The sequence below is a fragment of the Electrona antarctica genome, assembly GCF_951216825.1.
Source record: "Electrona antarctica genome assembly, chromosome: 19".
Taxonomy (NCBI): domain Eukaryota; kingdom Metazoa; phylum Chordata; class Actinopteri; order Myctophiformes; family Myctophidae; genus Electrona; species Electrona antarctica.
The window spans coordinates 7,843,272-7,865,379 of record NC_136800.1 but is presented as its reverse complement, the minus strand read 5'-3'; the positions used below and the strand labels follow the sequence as shown (position 1 = coordinate 7,865,379).

The following is a 22,108-nucleotide window of genomic DNA, read 5'->3' as shown; positions in this document are numbered from 1 at the left end:
GCCCCTGCCCTTTTGCCTCAAGTGCCCATCTTGCTCCATTAGCATAAGACATCCAATATAGGCCCACTACATTTCTGGTGTGAAATGGCACGAGGGACGGGCCCCACAAAAAGACCACCCCCCCAAAATTGACGTGCGCGCACACACATGTGCCCCTTTCTTGGGTTTGGGCCGCTGCCCCCTCCTCAGTGCACTCTGCACGGCCCTGCGTGTTGGGGTACTCAGTGGGGATCTGCAGACGGAGCAGCCACTGTCCAGTCAGTCACACCCAACTTCAGTGAAGGCATGGCTTTAATGTCTCTTCATTGCTTCACTTAATTTCTTCTTCCTGTTGCAACTGTAACAGTCAAGTCTTACTTCTTCCGAATGCACTCCTGTAACTTCTGTACAGATAGCTGTGCTTATCTCTTCTTACTGTACATTGTCATCGCTCATATATATAGGTACCGTATGCATGAAAACCTGACTCTGTACATTCACCTCATCTTCTTGAATTCTTAATTCCACTTTCTGAAATACTTTTGATTCACATTTCATTCCCTTCTCGCTTCTTCCCTACTTAACTCACTCTCTCTCTCTCTCTCTCTCTCTCTCTCTCTCTCTCTCTCTCTCTCTCTCTCTCTCTCTCTCTCTCTCTCTCTCTCTCTCTCTCTCTCTCTCTCTCTCTCTCTCTCTCTCTCCTCTCTCTCCTCTCTCTCTCTCCTCTCTCTCCTCTCTCTCTCTCTCACTCTCCCCCCCCCCCCCCCCCTTCTTAATTCACTCGCACCACCCTGCTCTGTATCTTCCATGCTCCCCTCTCTTATCTTACCTCTCCTTCCCTTTGTGCTGTCAGAGAGGCAGGGACTCAGGGAGGCACGAGGCAGAGTTTGCTTAGCCCCGGGATTAAGCCGCTGCAGGAGATTAAAAGCAGTGGAGTCTAAATTGTCGTTGCATAACGCTGCGCACGTGTGATGGTTAAAAGTGGACACATCTCAGTGGAGCTCCACTGATTGCTTTTGTGCCTTGCACTCCTTCAGCTAAAGCTACCCTGCGAGAGTAATCTACGCTCGACGCGGACATGATTTATGTGATTTGGGTGGGCCGTAATTAGAAAGCAAACAGTGAGCGGTACAATTTACTTAACGTTTTCTCATTACGTTTACGAGGCCGAGGGCGACATTTGATTAGATTGAAATCCAATACGAGAATGTGGTCATAATTATCGTCTCGGCAAAAAACAGAACAATAAATCATCAATGGCACCAAGTGACCCCAAAGGTGTGGCATGTCAAAGTCTCATAGTTCGGGGATTCATCTGATGTGCACATTGAAGGCATTTACAGCTCAAACAACTTGTTGATCCAAATGATTTAACACCCACAGTGACACGGCCAAAATAGGGACCGCAGGTTGAAAGTGGTTCAAGGATGGCCCGGGTATCGGAGGAGACTCAAGGCTATATCTTCACCCTCCCAATGACTTATTGTGGGGGTTGGCAGAGATGGAGTACTCGTAGAGAGGCAGGGGAACTGGGAATTGGCTTAATTATCAAATTGGGATATGAAGGGGAGAACATCTTTTCTTTTGTCTGGGAAGGGCATGGGGTGTTCAGCAGCATAGTCCTTTCGTTATTTGCCTGTCCCTGAGGTTTCTTTCTGTGATTGAAAATTTTAAATAAAATATTTTGAAAAGAAAGTGGTTAAAGGCATTGGCCTGGCTAAATAGATAATATAATAATAGACCCTGTCCTATAGAGTGTTTAAAATCACACCTGCTAACTTTATGGAACAGTTTATACATAAATAAAAGACAAAACCGTATGGCAAACTGTATTTGGAACTCAGTATAGCATGGCTCTGGTTAATTGGGCAATGATAGAATAACTGCAGATGAGATGTGATTTTTTCTTGTGTTCCTGTTATGCTATGCAATAATATCTGAAGTGTTAATTGAACTTTGAAAGTTTAATAATGGACCAGAAACCCATAATGGTAAATCTTTTCACTTTCAGAGACTAATTAACACTCTGAATTTGACTGTGTATGCATAATTGTGCACCTGTGCACAGTGTGCAGAGAAACAGAATGGCAGTTTGTGAGAAATCTCTTGTTCTTGTTGCACACTCGAATGGAAGAGAATGTGGGACATAACACTTCCCCTAAAAGCGGACATGGCGGCGCAGTCGGTAGCGCTGTTGCCTCAAAGCTAGAATGCCACATGTTCGATTCCCGCCGGGGATGCTGGGGGCGTGTTCTCTCCTCTGTGTGCGTCATCAACGCCCATACCCTAGGTGGGGTTGGTGAAAGGGCCTTTCTGTGTGGAGTTTGCATGTTCTCCCCGTGTCCCCTAGGGTGGGGATATCCTAGGGTACTAAAGCAATAAACATGCAGTAATCCTGGTCTCTATAGAGCGTCGCAGTCCCGCCCCCTACCATGGACCAGGAAATGAATCCCAATGCATTTTTCCCATAGACATTTCAGAAAGTATTTATTTAAAGACGGTTACGCCACGGACAAAGCCAACTCGAGTCGTGACAACTCATGACAACACAAACAATATTTTGGACCAAACAAATAATAATGAGTACCACAGACGAAAAACATTCTAAGTCCAAATTTCATTCTGACCCCTCCACGAAAAGGCCTCGTTGTCCTGAACCCTTATCTATCATTTATACATTATGGATCAATAGTGTGGACTTAGACTGTTTTTCGTCTGTGGCATTCAATTACAAAGAAGAAAAACAACAACAAAAGTGTTGTAACCTGCCGTTTTTTTTTCGGCCCCAAAAATTGTGTTTGTTGTCATGATTTGTCACGACTCGAGTTGGCTTTGTCCGCGGCGTAAACGTCTTTAAATAAATACTTTCTGAAATGTCTATGAGGAAAATGAACGGAGAATCATTTCCTGGTCCATGGTAGAGGGCGGGACTGCGACGCTCTATACCGCCTCCCCCTGGTCAGCCGGGGCACATGATAAAAGGAACTGGATGGAATAACCAACCACGCTTTCTGTTTTCAGGCTTGTTGATGATCACTCACTTACGCACGCACGCATGCACGCACGCACACACGCACACACACTTATTTGCAGCCACTTCCGACTGTGGCTCAGGAGGTAGAGCAGGTCGTCCAATGATCCATGGGTCGGCGGTTCGATTCCCGGCTCCTCCTGTCTACATGCCGAAGTGTCCTTGGGCAAGACACTGAACCCCAAATTGCTCCCGATGTGCTGGTTGGTACCTTGCATGGCTTCCGCCACAATCGGTGTATGAATGTGTGTGTGAATGGGTGAATGTAATGCACAATCTATGTAAAGCGCCTTGGATAAAGGCGCTATATAAATGCACCATTTACCATTTACCATTTTGTTGTAATTTGCTGCGGTCACCACAGATGCCTCAGCACTGAACAGATGCTTCATTCAGTGTCACGGTCACCTCTCTCGTTTGGCTAGATGTCAACAAACACCTGACCACATTATGCTCCAGAGGAGGTTGACCCCCAAGATGGCACAAGGCATGTTTCTTTGCAGTATGATTAGATTGTAATCTCATTTGTCTGGATGGCTATAGTGCCTTTCACAAGGGAGATAGGATGATTAGCATAATTGGAGGAATGTCCCTTGGAATTTGAGCCCGTGGAAGGAAAATTGGGGATGAAAGTGTGGAGAGGTCAAATATGGCTCTAGTGCAGTGGTTTTCAACCTTTTTCATATCAAGGTCCATTATTTATTCGGAATTTGAGCCACGGACCACCGTTTGATGAGATTTAGCCTCTCAGACCCATTTGAGCCACGGACCACCGTTTGATGAGATTTAGCCTCGCAGACCCAAAACTTAGAATATTTTGTTGTCGTTGGATAAGATTTTGTCCACAATTCCATGCAGATATTTGTGCTGTTAGATGGTGTTTACATGTAACCCTAACCTCAAACACTATGCCTAATCGTAACCCTATAACCAGGGCTGCACATATTTATTTTGGGCTAGTCCTCAAAGGAGGGGGGGGGGGGGGTGGTTCTACTCTGTCACAATGTTATGCTGCCCACACGGGCAGATGCAAAAGACACAAAGATGCAAAGCTACACAGAGTCACAGACAGTGTATTTGTAGTTGTTAAGCAGCAGGAGAACGTTTAGCAGCAGGAGGTTTGTTAGCAGCTCAACCACTAACCACAACCACTACAAACGTCCAACACATTAATTACTCACCTAATGTTTAAAAGGATCCCTGGCTAATAAGACAAATATGTCTTAAAACATTATATTTGCCCTCTATTACTAAAATTACAAAATAATAACACCTTAAATATTTTATTTCTTTCATAAATAGAGAATCTTTCACTCAATGGGCATATGACATCATCAACTTGCGACAGGAGCAGTCCCTGAGTGAAAGAAATAAAATATTTAAGGTGTTTTCATTTTATTTTTGAGTGGTGCAAACCACTCCAACAACCAGCTTTGTCTGTATCTATGTTTGTGTACCTGTGTACCTGTGTACACCACTCAGTTCACACGGGTGTGATTTATTTTGTAATAGAGGCCAAGTATAATGTTTTAAGACATATTTGTATTAGCCAGGGATCCTTTTAAGTAATTCCAGTGTGTACATTGTTCAAGTGACAGATGCATGGTTTTCTTTTCATATTGTAAATATGGTCACTAACGTTGTTTAGCGACTAGCACTTGACAGAACTTGGCGAGAGCGTTTGCCCCGACTGCCACTAAGTGGCTACTCATGACGAATCACAGCACGTCCTTACGTGAAGGCGATTCCGCACTCGCCTCCCCGAGACGGGAGACGTGGCTTGTGATTGGCTGAGTTGGACCGCGAGCGAGGCAGTAGACATGGCGGAGGTACAGAAACTAGGGCGGACGAGGATTTATGATTCTGTACCTATTGGAACATAACTTGGACGGCTCAAGCGAACTTCGCAACGTTCGGCTTCTTCATCCTCTTGTGGCTCAAGTTCGCTTGAGCCGCGCGCCTCTGTCACGGTCCCTGAAAACAATTAAGTGCTCGCCTCCTGTGGAAACAATAATAGCCTCCCGTGCTGGTAGAACAGTCTTAACAAGGTGATTCACATCAGCTGGAGGGGCCAGTCTGTGTTGTAGTCCATTGTAGTCCAGGAGGAATCATGAGGGACATAATGTAAAAACAAAATCACACCCGTGTGAACTGAGTTGTGCAACTCCCCTCTCCCCCTGCCCCCCCCCCTCTCTCTCTCTCATTAGCAGGCAACAGTGCAGCACTATCTCTCTCTCTCTGTTTCTGGCACAACAGCGCCACTTTTGCCCCTACTGGTACTCATAGTCACACACATAGGTCAACACGGACATTGCTGTTCCTTGGAGTGGTTGCACCACTCAAAAAAGAGAGAGAAAGAAAAACGAAAATAGGGACATTGATAGCAAGGCTTGATAACCTTTGATCACCAAAGGCAGCACCCACGACCTAAATGGAAACAAGACCATAAGGACTTTTTTCGGTTTGACTGTACTCTGTGTTTTAATAAATTTTTAAGCAATTCAGGAGCAGGATTTTTATTATGCCTTTGACGTCAAAGAGCATCAGGGAACCCTCTGCTACTGGCTCAATTGTTGTGGCGCAATAGTTTGCCTATTTTCATCACTGCTTTTATCACCTGGCTTCTTCATTTTAGCAATCCATAAAATTTAGAGCTGCCAACTCTCACACATTGATGTATGCCTAGATAAATTTACATCTCTTTTCCATTGTTCATGTACAAGATATATCGCTTGCATGCGCATAGTTCCAAATTGCAATACAATATCATGCCCAGACAGTGCTGGGTGTTTTATTTCTTTCATTTGTTTAAATTTCTTAAAATCGGTTCATTTTAGCCAACAGAACTCCTAAACTGAACCCACTAATCACAGTGTTTTAAGATCTTATAGTCTTTAATGTTTGTCACCCACAGATGGCCACCAATTATAATATTCACAGCAAATCAATCCCTCTGCCCCTCGTTACGTTGACATCTGTGAGATGATAAGATGGCATTTAGGCGGTACGTTCTGTCACACGGCGAGGACTCCTGCCCACATGAAGACCGGCAGCAGGATGTTTACAACGCGGGGGCCATAGATGTGGATGTGCTTTTTGGTCAGTCACGTCCCGATGACTAATCCCCCTCCTTCACACCCTCCACTCTCTCACACAACAACACCGTTGGCAATTCCTTTTTACCAGGAAAAAAGGCCTTCAGATTAGCCGCCGCGCTCTGATACGAGGTGATAAGTGGTCTCTCGGGGTCACGAGGACCACATTAAGACACGAGCGTGGACGAGCAGAAGCATCAAGTCACATTATAGCTTCAGGCGCTGTTGTCAAGCTTGTAGCCAGGTGATAAATGAAGGAAATAGCATCCGGGAAAATGCTTGGAGGAGCACTTCAGCGCTCTCCCTGACCCGTGCACGGTGACATGGCAGGCCCCTTCAACCCTGTGAATGGACTGTGTGAGAAGGGTTCGGCGAGTTCACCCGCACATTATTCCCCTCCTGGTGAGAGAGGCTTATGTTATGTTGTTGACTGCTAGTGTCTGGAGGACTGAATTATATCCCGCAAATGTCTTCCCATCTGCTCCTAACAAGACATGGCTTCACTTTGATCCCAGCGAGAATGCTATCCGACGTTCTATTTTGAGTTGTTCTGCTCGACTACGCTGCCACTCACACTGGGTGGGTGGGGTGGGGGGGGGAGGATTCATTGCCTCGGGTCATTAATTTCAACGTTTGATTCGTTAGGTTGTGATAAACAGGTTAGCAGAAGGGAATGTTTACTTTGACTTTGGCTCTGGCTTCTTCCTAAATGTCATTTTAAACAAATCCCTGCCAGCTAATCTGATCAGGCACTCAGTCAGGCAATGATCTGGTCTCTGTGATACTGTCTAACATGCTGCTATAAATAACTTTCATTGACACCCCCATCTCTCTCTCTCTCTCTCTCTCTCTCTCTCTCTCTCTCTCTCTCTCTCTCTCTCTCTCTCTCTCTCTTCTCTCTCTCTCTCTCTCTCCAGCATCCTGTTTGCAGATATAGTTGGTTTCACCAGCCTCGCCTCCCAGTGCACAGCCCAGGAGCTGGTTAAACTGCTAAACGAGTTGTTTGGAAAGTTTGACGAGCTCGCCACGGTGAGTCAGTCTATTGTACTTCCGGTGAACAGTATTGCTCCTTTTCCATCACTGCTATCGTTCATCTGAAAATGCTCGTCCCTGTTGATCTTTGTATGCGCATTGTCCGCGGCCTCTGAGAGGTTTGTGAGGCTTGCCTATAGTGGTGGCGTGTGATTGCATACAGTGTGCGTGATGTGTATGGCTTTGAACATGCAGGCTATACCGGCTAACTCCACTGTCATGCCAGCTTAGTATGATGTTACAGAGAGAACACCGGAGGCCCATATGATGTTTCATATGATTACACAGCAGGGCTTCATTTGAAGAAGAGTTGGCTGAAGTCTTTAATCCAAGCCAGATTTACCCTTGACTAAACCTTGTCTGCACTGTCTCTGGCAATCTGTGTGAACTGAATGAAGAGGCTGTGGCGTTGAACTGGTGCCGGTCTCTTGCATATTGCATAAGGAAACTCCACAGAAAGAAATCTGAGTGTTGATTTAACCACATGAACCCTGGCAACCCGGTCAAAAAAAATAGCCACAAGGTTAATTTAATTCTAAAAGTGGCTCCATTTTTAGAGTTAAATCAAGTGTCGCGAGACATGGCCAAAGCATTTCCGGGGGTCCCCAGCCAAAAACGTTGAGAACCCCTGGATTAGTTGATGTTTTTTTTTGCATGATTCGTATAATTAAGAAATAGTTGCCTAATAGTCCACTATATTGACAATATTTGGCCAATCATAGTCGACTATACAAATCCTTAGTCGGGGACATAGCCCTAGGCTCTACCAAATGATATTGTAGGATTTCCGGTCCAGCATTACTGCCGTGGCTGTCAGGCTGTGGTGTGAGTTGGCTGACACTGACACATGTTTGTTTGGTGTGAGACTGAGTTTGGCTGACACTGACACATATGTTTGTTTGGTGAGAGGTTTTTGCATCCCAACGGCTCCTGCAGAACACCCCACAGCTGACTTATCTGCATGTAATCTGGCCTCTATTACTTACATCAGGCACATGTGCCTGTGAAATCCCTTAATCCGCCGGATTACAGCTAACCCTTTTTTTGCTTTCATACAACATTTTCTGCATGGCTTTATTGGGGGGGATCTATTTTAACTTGTTTGTTTACATGCACAAAATAGAATTCAACATGACTTCGGGATGCAGCCTTTTTTCTGTGGTTGTTAAAAAAGGGATAAAAAGCAAGGCTTTTGCACACCTACAGTGCGTAGGAGAAGGACCCGACGTATACTGAAAAGTATACAAATGCAGTAGAAAAGTTTATTAAGGGAAACCGCAACGTTTTGGTCTATTCAACCTTCTTTCTGAAAGATAGCCTGATATGAAGGTTGAAACATTGCTGTTCCCTTAATTCCCTTAATAAAAGTTTCTACTGCATTTGAAGACAGTGTGCGGGAGTTTCTTTTCTTTTTCAGTGTTTAGGTTGTTCAAATGAGCTGAAATGGTTTCGGTCACATTTGTATGATTAAACTTATACTTCCATATGCGCGCCGCAGTCTTCCTTCATCCCTGTAATAAGTTTTACTTTATCCCGAGTTGCAATTAAGTATACTAAATGAGGACGGAGAACCAATTATTACATCAAACATTATGCACACTCTCATTTATAATGTCAACAAGTCAATACATTTTAAGGGGGTATTAATTTGGCTGTAACTGATATTCACTCTCATGAATATACTATTTTGTAATGTATCATTTTGACAAGAGTGAATTTCAATTTCATACTGATGTTTCGGCTATCCAGCCTTCATCAGTGTCCTGGATAGCCGAAACGTCTGTCTTTCAGAAGTATGATGTAGAAAATAAAAATAATTGAAATTCACTCTTGCCACTGTGTGGGATCCAGTACCTTTGTTTTTCGTGATGTTGATCTGAGTGGATATCGCACCAGAAGTCAGGAATGTATCATTTTCTCATCGTTGTGATCTGAATTATTATAAGTCATATGGGCAGTATTATGCGTGTCTTAAGTACCAGGTCTTATTACTTAACTTAAGACCTGGAGGCGTGATCAATGCCATGTGGCTATTCTGAGTGGCCAAACAGCATTGACCACGCCTCCAGGTCTTAAGTTAGGTCATAAGACCTGGTACTTAAGACACGCATAATACTGCCCTACATAGGCTCTTGGTTGCTCGCTGGGAGCTTGGAGCATGGCGTTACACCGATAGGCTCCCTTAAGTTCCACTATCAGAGGTTTTAGCCTTGCCCTGACCCAACGGCCCGCTCATTCTGATCCACTCTGGCAGGAAGTGGCAATGCCAGTGACTCATGGCCGTGGCCACAGTGGGCATGCTGTCTCTCCCTGTTTCCAGACGAGGAGCGGGCGATGCCACATGTCCACTGTGTTTCACTGCGTCGTCATCCCAGCACCGTCCACACACCACCTGTTCCCTCCGTGGACTCGTCAAGATGTGGGCCAGGAATGTGGTGCTGTCCCAAAGTCTGACTACTGACGTAGTAGACCTACACCTGCCCTGCCCTTCCTCCCACAATCTGCTCTCCTCCTCTCTCCATCAATTTGTTTTTAATTGTTTATCAATGTAAACATGCAGCAGATGCATTTTTTAATCCCACGATTTGTATAAATAGCCCTGAATGCTTCCTTCAATGCATGAGGAGTGAGCAGGCCACTTCTTATCACCTGACAGGGGGGGGTTTCCTCGGTAGGACGTAGCGCGTGGAAGGAACACGTTATTCCAACCAGTTCCTTTCCACTCCATCAGGTCGCCCCGGGTGACCAGGGGGAGGCAGTATAGCAACCAGGATTACTGCATGTTTTTAACTACTGTTATGTACCCTAGGGACAAGGGAAGAACATGCAACCTCCACATAGAAAGGCCCTTTCGCCAACCCAACCTAGGGTATGGGCGTTGATGACGCGGAGGAGAGAACACGCCCCCAGCCCCCCCCCCCCCGGCCGGGAATCGAACCCGGGACCTTCTAGCTGTGAAGCGACTGTGCCACCATTCCCCCAGATGCACGTCTTTTAACATTGTGTTGTGCTTCACTGTTGTCTGATTGATTGCAGTAATTTGGTCTCTTGTTTTTGGATGGCTACCAAAAATAAATCCTGTAAAACTTTTGTAGAACAGCAATACTCATCAATGTCAGATTTAGGCCAAGCGACCATTCACAAAAGAGATGGGGTGGGACCAATACTTGGTGTGTCTGGGGAGAGGCGGATCAACAACCTGCTTACATGAACTTAATTTACATGCAAATTAGCCACAGATTGATTTGTTTCTGAACGTCATATATGGCAACGGCACAGGGCCTCAGGTGAGGTCATACTATGATTTACTGATTTAGAGATTATTATAGTCCATCCATCCATCCCATCCATCTTCAACCGCTTATCCGTAGTCGGGTCGCCGGGGCAACAGCTCCACCAGAGTGCTCCAGACTTCCCTCTCCAGAGCAACATATACTGTAGTGACTTCCTCCTGGGGGATTCCGAGACGTTCCAAGGCCAGTGAATCGATGTGTTTCCTCCAACTGCGCCTTGGTCTGCCCCGGGGTCTCCTCCCAGTGGGACGTGCGTCTATCTATCTATCTATATCTAATAGTAGAATAAGTTAATGACTTGAGTTTAAGATTAAAAGGTTTACAGTTGTGTTTTTGGCCTTCATCTTCATCGTGTAGCAATGTATCATTTTCACTTGCTGCAGGAAACAATAGGCAGCAATAGAACAGCCCTTTATATCACCTTTCAGAAAACCAGCATTAAGTGCCAATGATATTGATATGGTAAAGATACGGCATACAAGCTACGCTTAGTTTTGTCTGACTGCTGGTGTTTGAATGCATTCTAGTTTTTAAGTTGCTTGATTCAGTATTTTTTTATATTCGTTTTAGATATTAGATATTCATTTTATCTGCCCCACCCCCTTCCTATACGAACCCATAACTTCAAACTCCATTGTAACCATGAAAGATTCATTGAAAACACCCGTCCTTGGTTCTGGTGACTGATATCTTTTGTGGTATTCACAAAAGCCTGAGTAGACGATGAAATGACACAAAAACGTTTGGAAAGTGAAATATCACTTTAACACGTGAGCTTGCAGACTAGAGCTTCTATTTCTGGGTGTGTTTTTTTGTACTTTTTTGTGTCTAGACGGGAATCTCGGGACAATGCTACATATTCCAATCATAACTACACGTACCAGTATTAGTCGTTATATGCTATACCCTCTCAGGCTGTTATTGTTTCCCACTTTGTCGCAGGTGTTAAACAAGTGAGAGTGAAAATCTAGCTGTTCTAAGTAGAGGCCTTGGCTTATAATTAGAATATAACGACGAAAATAAAACCAGCCTCTATCATTCTATGAAACTGTGCTTCTCCCTGTGAGATCCAAACCGCCTGCGTGTTTGTGTGTACATGTCTTGCCTCCGTTTCCATGGCAGACTTTCACAGAGCTTTTCATCCTCGCCTCTCTTCTCTCGCCGCGCCTCCTTGCATCACAGCGGCCCGACTCCTCCGCTCCCTGTCTCTCTGTCTTTTGATCCTTCAGCCTCCCTCCCTCTCAACTGTGTCTCAACTGTGTCTTTTTATGCCCTGCCATGGTTCTCTAGCTGCGCTCTCTGCCGTTCCTTCTGCTTCCATTTTTAGGATGACTTCTCACCCGCCTACCCACTTTATTTGCGTTCGTGTTACATGAAGTTGGCCGTTTATCTGTAGGATCCTGCGAGCACACGTCTATCATCCTGCATGCAATCGTACAGATTTTAGATTAATTATGTGCTATTGCACATATATTTCTCAGTACAGTATATGTTAATACTAGGGATGTCCGATATTATCAGCCTCGGAAAATATCGTTATCGGTTTTAATTAATCGTTTTAATTCATTGAAATTTCTCCTGAATTTATGATAATGTTTATTTTTATTTGGATAACCTTACATTTATGAATCCATCCCAATAAATCATCACAATAAATTTAGGCATAATGTGTTCATTCCACGACCGCATATCGGTATTGGTTGATCTCTGTTAGTTATTTTTTAAGACACTGTGAGGGAACTTATTTGATATGTATTGCATACAATCTATTGAGACAAACTCATCAGCTAGTGCCAGCTACACTACAACTACCAGCAGGTCGCATGAGCACACTCGAGCCAAGGTCCTCTTGGCTGACAGTGAGACAGACACCTTCAACATCCTCACCAGTTTAATAATGCAGGGTGAGAGACTCTCGCTACTATACCTCCTCATTATTGTACTTGACGGTGCGTTGAGGGAGACCCGGGCCTTGCTGGACATGACCTGGAGCTCGGGGAGGAGTCATCGTGTACCAGCTGTCACCGACCCTGACCTCTGCTATGTTAACGACGACGTCGCGCTCATTTCAAACACCGCCGGCTGGGCTTGCGAGGGGAAGTCGTTGGACAGGTGTTTAAACCAGGATACTCCATACAGCCCAGCATGTCTTGTGGATGAAACACATGGACAATGTTGACCCCTGAAGCCAATGCATGCAGAAGTCTCTTGACGTGTGCTACATCAGAATGTTGCGTGCAGTACTTAACATCAGCAAGAGTGTGTATGTTGGCCTGGGCCATGGCTCAGTGGTCCAGGCACCTTGGCTGGTAATCCAGTCTGGCAGTGTGCCGCGGGTTCGACTCCCGATCCCGACGGCCTTTACTGCATGTCTTCCCCCCATGCATCTCTCTCCCCATTTCCTGTCAGCCTACTGTCTGTCCCTCCATAAAAAATATAAAATAAAGGTGAAAGCCAAAAAAAAAACATTAAAAAAAAAAGAGTGTGTATGTTACCAACAAGACCCTGTATGAGGGAATGCCAAGGGCGAGCCAAAAAATAGCAGCCGGGAGAATGAGACTAGCAAGACACTGCCAAAGACATCTCAAGAACTGCCAGCCAGCAAATTGGTGCTGTGGGAACGAACACAGTTGCATCGATCACAAGGATGTCCCACAGTAACATACAGGGATGTTCTCAAGGATGTCCTACACTAACATACAGGGATGTTCTCAAGGATGTCCCACACTAACATACAGGGATGTTCTACACTAACATACAGGGATGTTCTCAAGGATGTCCCACACTAACATACAGGGATGTTCTACACTAACATACAGGGATGTTCTCAAGGATGTCCCACAGTAACATACAGGGATGTTCTCAAGGATGTCCTACACTAACATACAGGGATGTTCTCAAGGATGTCCCACACTAACATACAGGGATGTTCTACACTAACATACAGGGATGTTCTCAAGGATGTCCCACACTAACATACAGGGATGTTCTCAAGGATGTCCCACACTAACATACAGGGATGTTCTACACTAACATACAGGGATGTTCTCAAGGATGTCCCACACTAACATACAGGGATGTTCTCAAGGATGTCCCACACTAACATACAGGGATGTTCTACACTAACATACAGGGATGTTCTCAAGGATGTCCCACACTAACATACAGGGATGTTCTACACTAACATACAGGGATGTTCTCAAGGATGTCCCACACTAACATACAGGGATGTTCTACACTAACATACAGGGATGTTCTCAAGGATGTCCTACACTAACATACAGGGATGTTCTCAAGGATGTCCTACACTAACATACAGGGATGTTCTACACTAACATACAGGGATGTTCTACACTAACATACAGGGATGTTCTCAAGGATGTCCTACACTAACATACAGGGATGTTCTCAAGGATGTCCTACACTAACATACAGGGATGTTCTACACTAACATACAGGGATGTTCTCAAGGATGTCCTACACTAACATACAGGGATGTCCTACACTAACATACAGGGATGTTCTCAAGGATGTCCTACACTAACATACAGGGATGTCCTACACTAACATACAGGGATGTTCTCAAGGATGTCCTACACTAACATACAGGGATGTCCTACACTAACATACAGGGATGTTCTCAAGGATGTCCTACACTAACATACAGGGATGTCCTACACTAACATACAGGGATGTTCTCAAGGATGTCCTACACTAACATACAGGGATGTTCTCAAGGATGTCCTACACTAACATACAGGGATGTTCTCAAGGATGTCCCACACTAACATACAGGGATGTTCTCAAGGATGTCCCACACTAACATACAGGGATGTTCTCAAGGATGTCCCACACTAACATACAGGGATGTTCTCAAGGATGTCCTACACTAACATACAGGGATGTCCTCAAGGATGTCCCACACCAACATACAGGGATGTTCTCAAGAACGACGCAGGAGCGCAAAGTACCAACGAACTGGCCAGATGTGTGGAGTACCTGGATGACTGGAAGTGACGACGGAGGGCTTGTCTGAGGACGACCTAGAGAGACCTCTACCGCTGGTGACCACAAATATATATATATATATTCAAAAGTGTGCCTCGAAACTTCTGGACATGCATCGTAAAGCCATTTAATGTGGTGCTCAGAGGATAGTATATTACGTGGACATGCTGAAGAAGTCAACGAGAAAAACCGAATTCACATCCTCCGTTTCTGGCGCCGAGCCAAACTAAGAAAGAAAGAAAAGAAAAGCTGAATCACAAGAAACACAAGATGGGGGCTCACAACTGACTTTTAAAATGCTCCCACTTCATTCACGACAGCAACAAAAGGACGTTTCGACCTTGCAGTCTTTTTAAAGGACATGCTGAAGAATGGCACTGCAGCCACGCACTGCTGATGAACTGTGCTCTGGACTGCTGGACTGCCATGTGGGGAGAGGGGTCATCCTAAGACATTTACCCAGTGGCCTCCACAAGACTGACCGATTGATTTGATATGAAGTTTAATCAACTATGTCTAATGTAGCATACAGTATCAGCTTCATTATATATGTTTTCATTAAGTTTCACTCTTCACTCAACAGCAGCTAAGAAGACGGTTGCTATGCGGTGGAAACCTCATATTTTAACATTTCGTCATTGGGCTCTAGCCTCTAACCCTTTTAGATAGAAATGTCAACGGTAAGATTACATAGAACGAGGGAGGAGAATGTTAACGTATGGTCTTGCATTGCAGATAAACTTAAGGATATGATTTAGGCTGTGCTTACAGCACAGTGGTAAGAACTTTGTACAGGTATGCTCTGCTTTTCGTGACATCTTGGTCCTGGGAGCGGTGGCTGGGTGGGTTTGCTTTTTTTTATTGAGGGGCGATGTCCAGCTTTAGTGTGTGTGTGCAAACACAATCTTTGTCCTAACACAAACATTAAATGCCATTGATGCCATTTGTGTAAATACAAACATTGCGTAACACAAACATTGAAGACTAACTGAGGACGCAAATTCTGATTGGCCGGAATGAGATGATGTATGATGATGTACTCACTTCACATGGGTGTGATTTTTTGATCCTTTGTTGTGTTAGTGTTAACATTGTGTATGTACTGTACATGTATCTTGTTTTTAAGTTTAACTCTTTATTGTGTGTAATATGTCTAGTCACTGGCTTTGCCCACTAGAGGCCCCCAGTGATACATGCTCTAGGTGTATGGCTGATGGGGGCCCACTAGAGGCCCCCAGTGATACATGCTCTAGGTGTCTAATGAGGCCCCCAGTGATACATGCTCTAGGTGTCTAAAACCCCAGTGATACATGCTCTAGGTGTCTAAAACCCCAGTGATACATGCTCTAGGTGTCTAAAACCCCAGTGATACATGCTCTAGGTGTCTAATGTGACCATATTGACTTAAAACATGCTATATAACGCATGCCATAGAAACTATGCCTAAATGACCACATGAAATATGGTCACATATTGTGAAGATGTATTTTTGATTGATTTTAATGACAGAATACTCAGGTTTACAATCAAAATGAGCAACATATCTACGCGTATGTCCATTTGTACCTCTGCTAACAATGCATACTAACTGTACAGTGTATCGATTGGATCAAAGAAAATGTACACTAGTGCCCCATGTGGGCTGGAACCTTGCATGTGGAAATGTATACGTATCTGAAGAAATCATAAGAGTCTTGTAACTGGGACAAATACCGTATGCAAAATGACGGCAGTACAGTAGGCTCTGTGAATTTGAGTAAGTAATTGAATTGAGACAAAGACAATTCAAGAGACTTTTAGTACATGACCAAATTACATGCAAGTTGTCTGTCTGCCTGCCTGCCTGCGTCTCTCTCTCTCTCTCTCTCTCTCTCTCTCTCTCTCCCTGCGTCTCCCTCTCTCTCTCTCTCTCTCCCTGCGTCTCCCTCTCTCTCTCTCTCTCTCCCTGCGTCTCCCTCTCTCTCTCTCTCTCTCCCTGCGTCTCCCTCTCTCTCTCTCTCTCTCTCTCTCTCTCCCTGCGTCTCCCTCTCTCACTCTCTCTCTCTCTCTCTCCCTGCGTCTCCCTCTCTCTCTCTCTCTCTCCCTGCGTCTCCCTCTCTCTCTCTCTCTCTCTCTCTCTCTCCCTGCGTCTCCCTCTCTCTCTCTCTCTCTCCCTGCGTCTCCCTCTCTCTCTCTCTCTCTCTCTCTCTCCCTGCGTCTCCCTCTCTCTCTCTCTCTCTCTCCCTCCCTGCGTCTCCCTCTCTCTCTCTCTCTCCCTCCCTGCGTCTCCCTCTCTCTCTCTCTCTCTCTCTCTCTCTCCCTCCCTGCGTCTCCCTCTCTCTCTCTCTCTCTCCCTGCGTCTCCCTCTCTCTCTCTCTCTCTCTCTCCCTCCCTGCGTCTCCCTCTCTCTCTCTCTCTCTCCCTGCGTCTCCCTCTCTCTCTCTCTCTCTCTCTCTCTCCCTCCCTGCGTCTCTCTCTCTCTCCCTCCCTGCGTCTCTCTCTCTCTCTCTCGCTCTCTCTCTCTCTCTCCCCTCTCTCCCCCCCCCCCCCCCCCCCCCCCCCCCCTCTCTCTCTCTCTCTCTCTCTCTCTCTCTCCCTCCCTCCCTCCATGCACATGACCACCCAGATTTTCCATAGTGCTCGAGTCACATGACCATGTTAATCCTGCTTGGGTCTGAATCAGCTCCTAAACCCCTATAGTGCAGATTAACACAGGAGAAGTACTGAGGAGGAGACGTTCCAAGTGCGGTCGGGGGCTTTCCCTGCATGCTTCCTATAGCCTCACCCGCGCTTCACCCTCGACGCCGTCCCCTCAGACGTGGCCTGAGTTACCCCTGAGAGACCTCACTGAACCCTGCACAATCACACCGTCAATTCTATTAGGCTAAGGGTATAACAATCTTTCGAAGTGCAATCAACAAAAAAAGATCACAAATATGGCAGCCCCTGTTGGATAGGTGGTCGGTGGAGCACCTACTAAGTGGCCCCTCAAGTGCCTGAGAGCAGTTTTGGTTAAGAATATTCTGTGTTGTACCGACAAGCGCATCGCATTCGGTCATCTCCTCTGATACAATTGGCTGGTGTCTCTGTTCCATCTCTTTGCTCTTGTACCTTCTTATTTACTGTCAAATGCACTCTTTTTGGGGCAGGGGTTTGGGTGGGATCGAGGGTTTGTGTTTGTCTTGTGAGTTTGTTAGTTTTTTCTGAAAACTTGGAAGGGTTTCTTACCGTTTCTAACTTTCTATTACTGACTGCTTACCTTTCCTGTGACATTCCTTCAATAAAAATTAAGTTAAAATAACAACATTTTGAAAGCAATGCGTTTTTTGAACGTGACGGAGAACATGACGGAGATCTCCATCATGTGGTCTTTTCAGTGGTTTATGATGGATCGCACTCTTCGTATGAATGGTTCTAGGTTGCTAAGCAACAGATACAACCGGAAATGAACCGGAAGTGAAGATTTCCACTGCCGCCCTGAATGAATGAATGCATTTATCTCTGATTATTTATTCTCCCAGATTGCGTTGTTTTGGTCAAAACAAGCTTTATTCAACGGGCAACGGCCAATAACTAAAGAACCCATGGTTAGAAAATGTGTTTTCCGGCTGAAAGAAAAGACAATCGTCCGTCCCAACACATTTTACATCCGGTTCACGTCTCGGGTCCAGGTGGGCCTTCAATATAAGGATATTGACTGAAAAGCGCTGGCTGTTATGGAAGAATTACTTAATTAAAATGTAATACCTGGCAGTGAATGTGGTATTGAGCAGAGAGCAGAGCCGCTATGTGACTTATACCTCGCTGTCCAAATCCCAGTTTCTATACTTAAAATGGGTCATGTTTTGGTCTGAGGGCTCCTTGGGGAGACAAGCACAGCAGCTGGGTCTCTTGTGGGGTCTTAATGGAGATTTATGACTGTTTTCTCACTGTCACTCTCAGACAGACAATTCCGTTCTCTTCAGTACTTGTTTAGTATAAAATGTGGGGTTAATTGCGATGCTTGTTTTATAGCTTGACATTAAGTGCTGAGTTTATACTTGAGAAAATATTGATTCAAGTCTGAAAGACAATTTAGTGAGAGTTTTACATTAATTCCACATATACTGTAGCCTTATTGCTGCTGCAGAGCAGTCACACACCTAGAATTCTGCTGTACTGTATATGTCAAAATGGCTTAAAGCGACTAGTTTCTGTGCCGCTAACAAGCTGTCACTGTCTCTCACTTTTCCTGGAACTCACACGGTTTGCATGTTAAAAATAGAGCCTCCATCTCGTCTTGTGCACACCGATGGTGCATAATTATGAGTCTCTGTGCGCTTCCTTCACATGCTTGGCCCACAATCCCATTACCTCCATGGAAACAATGGGAGGTTATGAGAACGTGTCCATGTATGCGTCCCTGCCTTCCTTGCTTAGACGAATGTCTGTGGCTCGCATCCTCTAATGACGGGTTATATTTATACTCCGTCCTTTCATAAAAGCATGCTTCTGGAGAGCGAACGTGACTCATGTCACCTATTCACCAAAGTTAAAGTGATCCGTTGATTAGCTGCCACATTGGAGGGCTCATTTAAGCTCTGATCTAAGCTCAAAGCCTAAGGAGCTTGTGTTGGATAGTGCTCTACAAACAAAAAAATATCCGGGCATGTGCAGGACAGGTGCACACCACTGACACACTTAATGGTCACCAATGAAATTCTATCGCTGAAAGTAGTAGACCATGTAGATTGGTGTGTGGATCTTGTGGGCAGGCTTGCACGCACGCGCACACGCACACACACACACACACACACACACACACACACACACACACACACACACACACACACACACACACACACACACACACACACACACACACACAGTCACACACACACACACACACACACACACACACACACACACACACACACACAGTATGAGTTGAGTGAGTGAGTAGAGTTATATGTATTTTGATTGTGCTGTGTGGTATGGTATATGACTGTTGTTTTTATCATCAGTGTATTCTGTCATGTATTTTGTAATGTAATGTATTCTGTAATATTTGTATTTATTTCTGACTGGACTCTTGGAAGATTAGCCGATAGGCTAAAAGATATCCAAATTAAAATCAAATCAAGGGTTGTTGTATTTTATAAAAGTGCATTTGACCCCGGCTTACTATGTTTATTTTTCTCTCTGCCTCTCCCCCTTTTCTCCTCTCCCCCTCTCTCTCTCTGTATATCCATCGGGCGGACATGCAGGAGAACCACTGTCGCAGAATCAAAATCCTAGGGGATTGCTACTACTGTGTGTCTGGGCTGACCCAGCCCAAGACCGACCATGCCCACTGCTGTGTGGAGATGGGCCTGGACATGATAGACACCATAACGTGAGTGGTCACACCTGCCTGCCTGCCGCGGCGTGTCGCCGCTTCTTATCTCCTTGGCGGACACATTTTTGTAATTGCCTTGATCATCCGAGTGGCCTTTACAATTATTTATAATTGCCCGTTTCCATTTTTGGCCTGTGATTAACATATTTTTACACTTAAATGAGGTCTGCCCGAAAATAAATCAAATGTCGTTTGCTTGTGGAGACCAAAGTGAGTCCCAGACAAGGAGTTACTTTCTAATGCATTCCTTCCTACGCGGGGCAGTTGAGTGTAAGAGAGGACAAAAACACATTTGGCTGGCAGAAAACCCATTTTTTTTTCCTTTATGATGTGTTTTGGAGCCAAGAAGGAGTTCAATGGTTATGTATAGTGTGAGTTATAAGTACAGGCTAGTACAGTACACACAGTACAATGTCTATCCATGGTAACCATCATTTCCAAGGGGTCTCAGTGCACTTGGACTTCACAGCAAAAATACAACAAAAACACAAAAACACAGCAGCAAGAAAACACAATGAAACATAATAAAATGTACATAGCTATAAATCATCAAGAAAAGAAAGAAATATTACAGCACATATTTTATTTTAAAATCACAGGGCAAGACAAGGTGGACATAATGGTTTCAATGAAACTAGGGTGAACCGTAGTGCAGGGAAAAAGATTTAAAAAGGTGCCATCTCTAACAGCTTGAGGCATTCCAGAGATAGGGGGCACGATGTGTGAATGCTCTGCTCGCCGACGGTTATTTTATTATGTTTTGTGACTGAGAGTTTTCCGGCATCCTGCAGGGAGCGTAGTGGTCGTGCAGGGATGTATGTAAACTGGACATGTAGGATGCAGCAAGTCCGTTTACAGCTTTCTAGGTCAGGAGGAGCACCTTGAAGTCGGCCCTGGCCTGTATGGGCAGCCAGCCACAACCATTAATGTTGCATACATCATGCCGCGTGTGCACATACAGGCACACACATGTTCTAATCAGTGTGTCATTGTCCCGCAGGTCGGTTGCCGAGGCCACAGAGGTCAACCTGAACATGCGCGTAGGCCTGCACACGGGCCGGGTGCTGTGTGGCGTCCTGGGTCTGAGGAAATGGCAGTACGACGTGTGGTCCAACGACGTGACGCTGGCCAATGTGATGGAGGCAGGAGGCCTACCGGGGTCAGTAGTGCTATAATGTAACCATACGTACAGTACATCTCACCAGCCATCTCTCGCTCTGTGATGATTTGTCATTATACTTGTACATCACAGAAACACCCTTAGGAGGTTGTTTTTTAAGTTTTGACATTATATCACAATTGAAAAAAGGAAGTTCCAGCACACAACGCTGAGGAAAGCCTACCTGGCCGAAACGTGTCCGTTGGCTCGTCGACGTTGGCTCGTCAGAGGTAATAAAACATGAAAAGGACATTCATTGAGGGCTGGCACTTCCTTCTTTCAATTGAACATTATGGGTGCGTTCGGAAATGCGCACTGGGAGCGCACTCGCATATTAGTTTGCATTGCACAGTGCGCTATTTCCGAACGCGCCCTATATCACTTGCCTACGTAAACCGTAGGACCGGCTATTCTCTTAACGCACTCTTCAGATCTTTAGTTCTGGTTAGGTGGGTCATCTGATTAACTGCTCAGTAGAAACTGCGTGTTAATTCAACTCAGAGAATGTAAATGTTTACCAAATGGCGATTATTTTACTATGTGTGCCATGTGATGATTGGCTCTGACTTAATTGATTATTGGCCACGACGACCGCCACCACCATTTCTTCATCTCTCCTCTGCCTTCCCCCACAGCAAAGTCCACATCACCAAATCCACCCTCGAGTGCTTGAACGGAGACTACGAGGTGGAGCCCGGAAACGGCCACGAGAGACATGCCTTTCTGCAAAAGCATGACATCGAGACCTTCTTCATAGTGCCATCTCACCGACGGAAGGTACTGCGCCGTATGGGTTTGTGCTGCCGAGGCACGGGAGTGCACAGCGGTGTATCTGTTCTTGTCGGGGCGCTGCGACAGTGGCTCGGGAGGTAGAGCGGCCGCCTTGGAGTCGGAAGGTTCCCGGGTGGGTCCCCGGCTATACTCCTGGCTTCATGTCAAAGTGTCCTTGAGCAAGGCACCGAATCAATCTCTAACTGCTCTCGCTAAGCAGGTCGGTGCCTTGCAACGGCACTGTGTGAATGGATGAACACATTGTAAAGTGCTTTGGAGAAATGTGCGCTAGAAATGCAATGTTTACCTATTTCTTTTTTTAGCATTAGTATGTTGTCAAAGGACTGAAGGGGCAATGTGGGACAGCTCGAGACCCTGCTAATG

At 45.3% G+C, this 22,108-nt stretch overlaps 1 protein-coding gene across 3 annotated transcripts in view; it reads left to right on the top strand.

The window, feature by feature from the left end:
* LOC306912357 (adenylate cyclase type 1-like) overlaps window positions 1–22,108 on the top strand; it is a gene marked incomplete at its 5' end in the record, with an annotated part of 56,725 nt that overhangs the window by 12,134 nt on the left and 22,483 nt on the right. For all 3 annotated transcript variants that reach the window (XM_079488514.1, XM_079488513.1, XM_079488512.1), the window contains 4 exons: window positions 7,023–7,134; window positions 19,664–19,791; window positions 20,795–20,953; window positions 21,589–21,730. In XM_079488514.1, coding sequence (XP_079344640.1) covers window positions 7,023–7,134; window positions 19,664–19,791; window positions 20,795–20,953; window positions 21,589–21,730 — 541 coding nt within the window. The remainder of the gene's footprint in view (window positions 1–7,022; window positions 7,135–19,663; window positions 19,792–20,794; window positions 20,954–21,588; window positions 21,731–22,108) is intronic.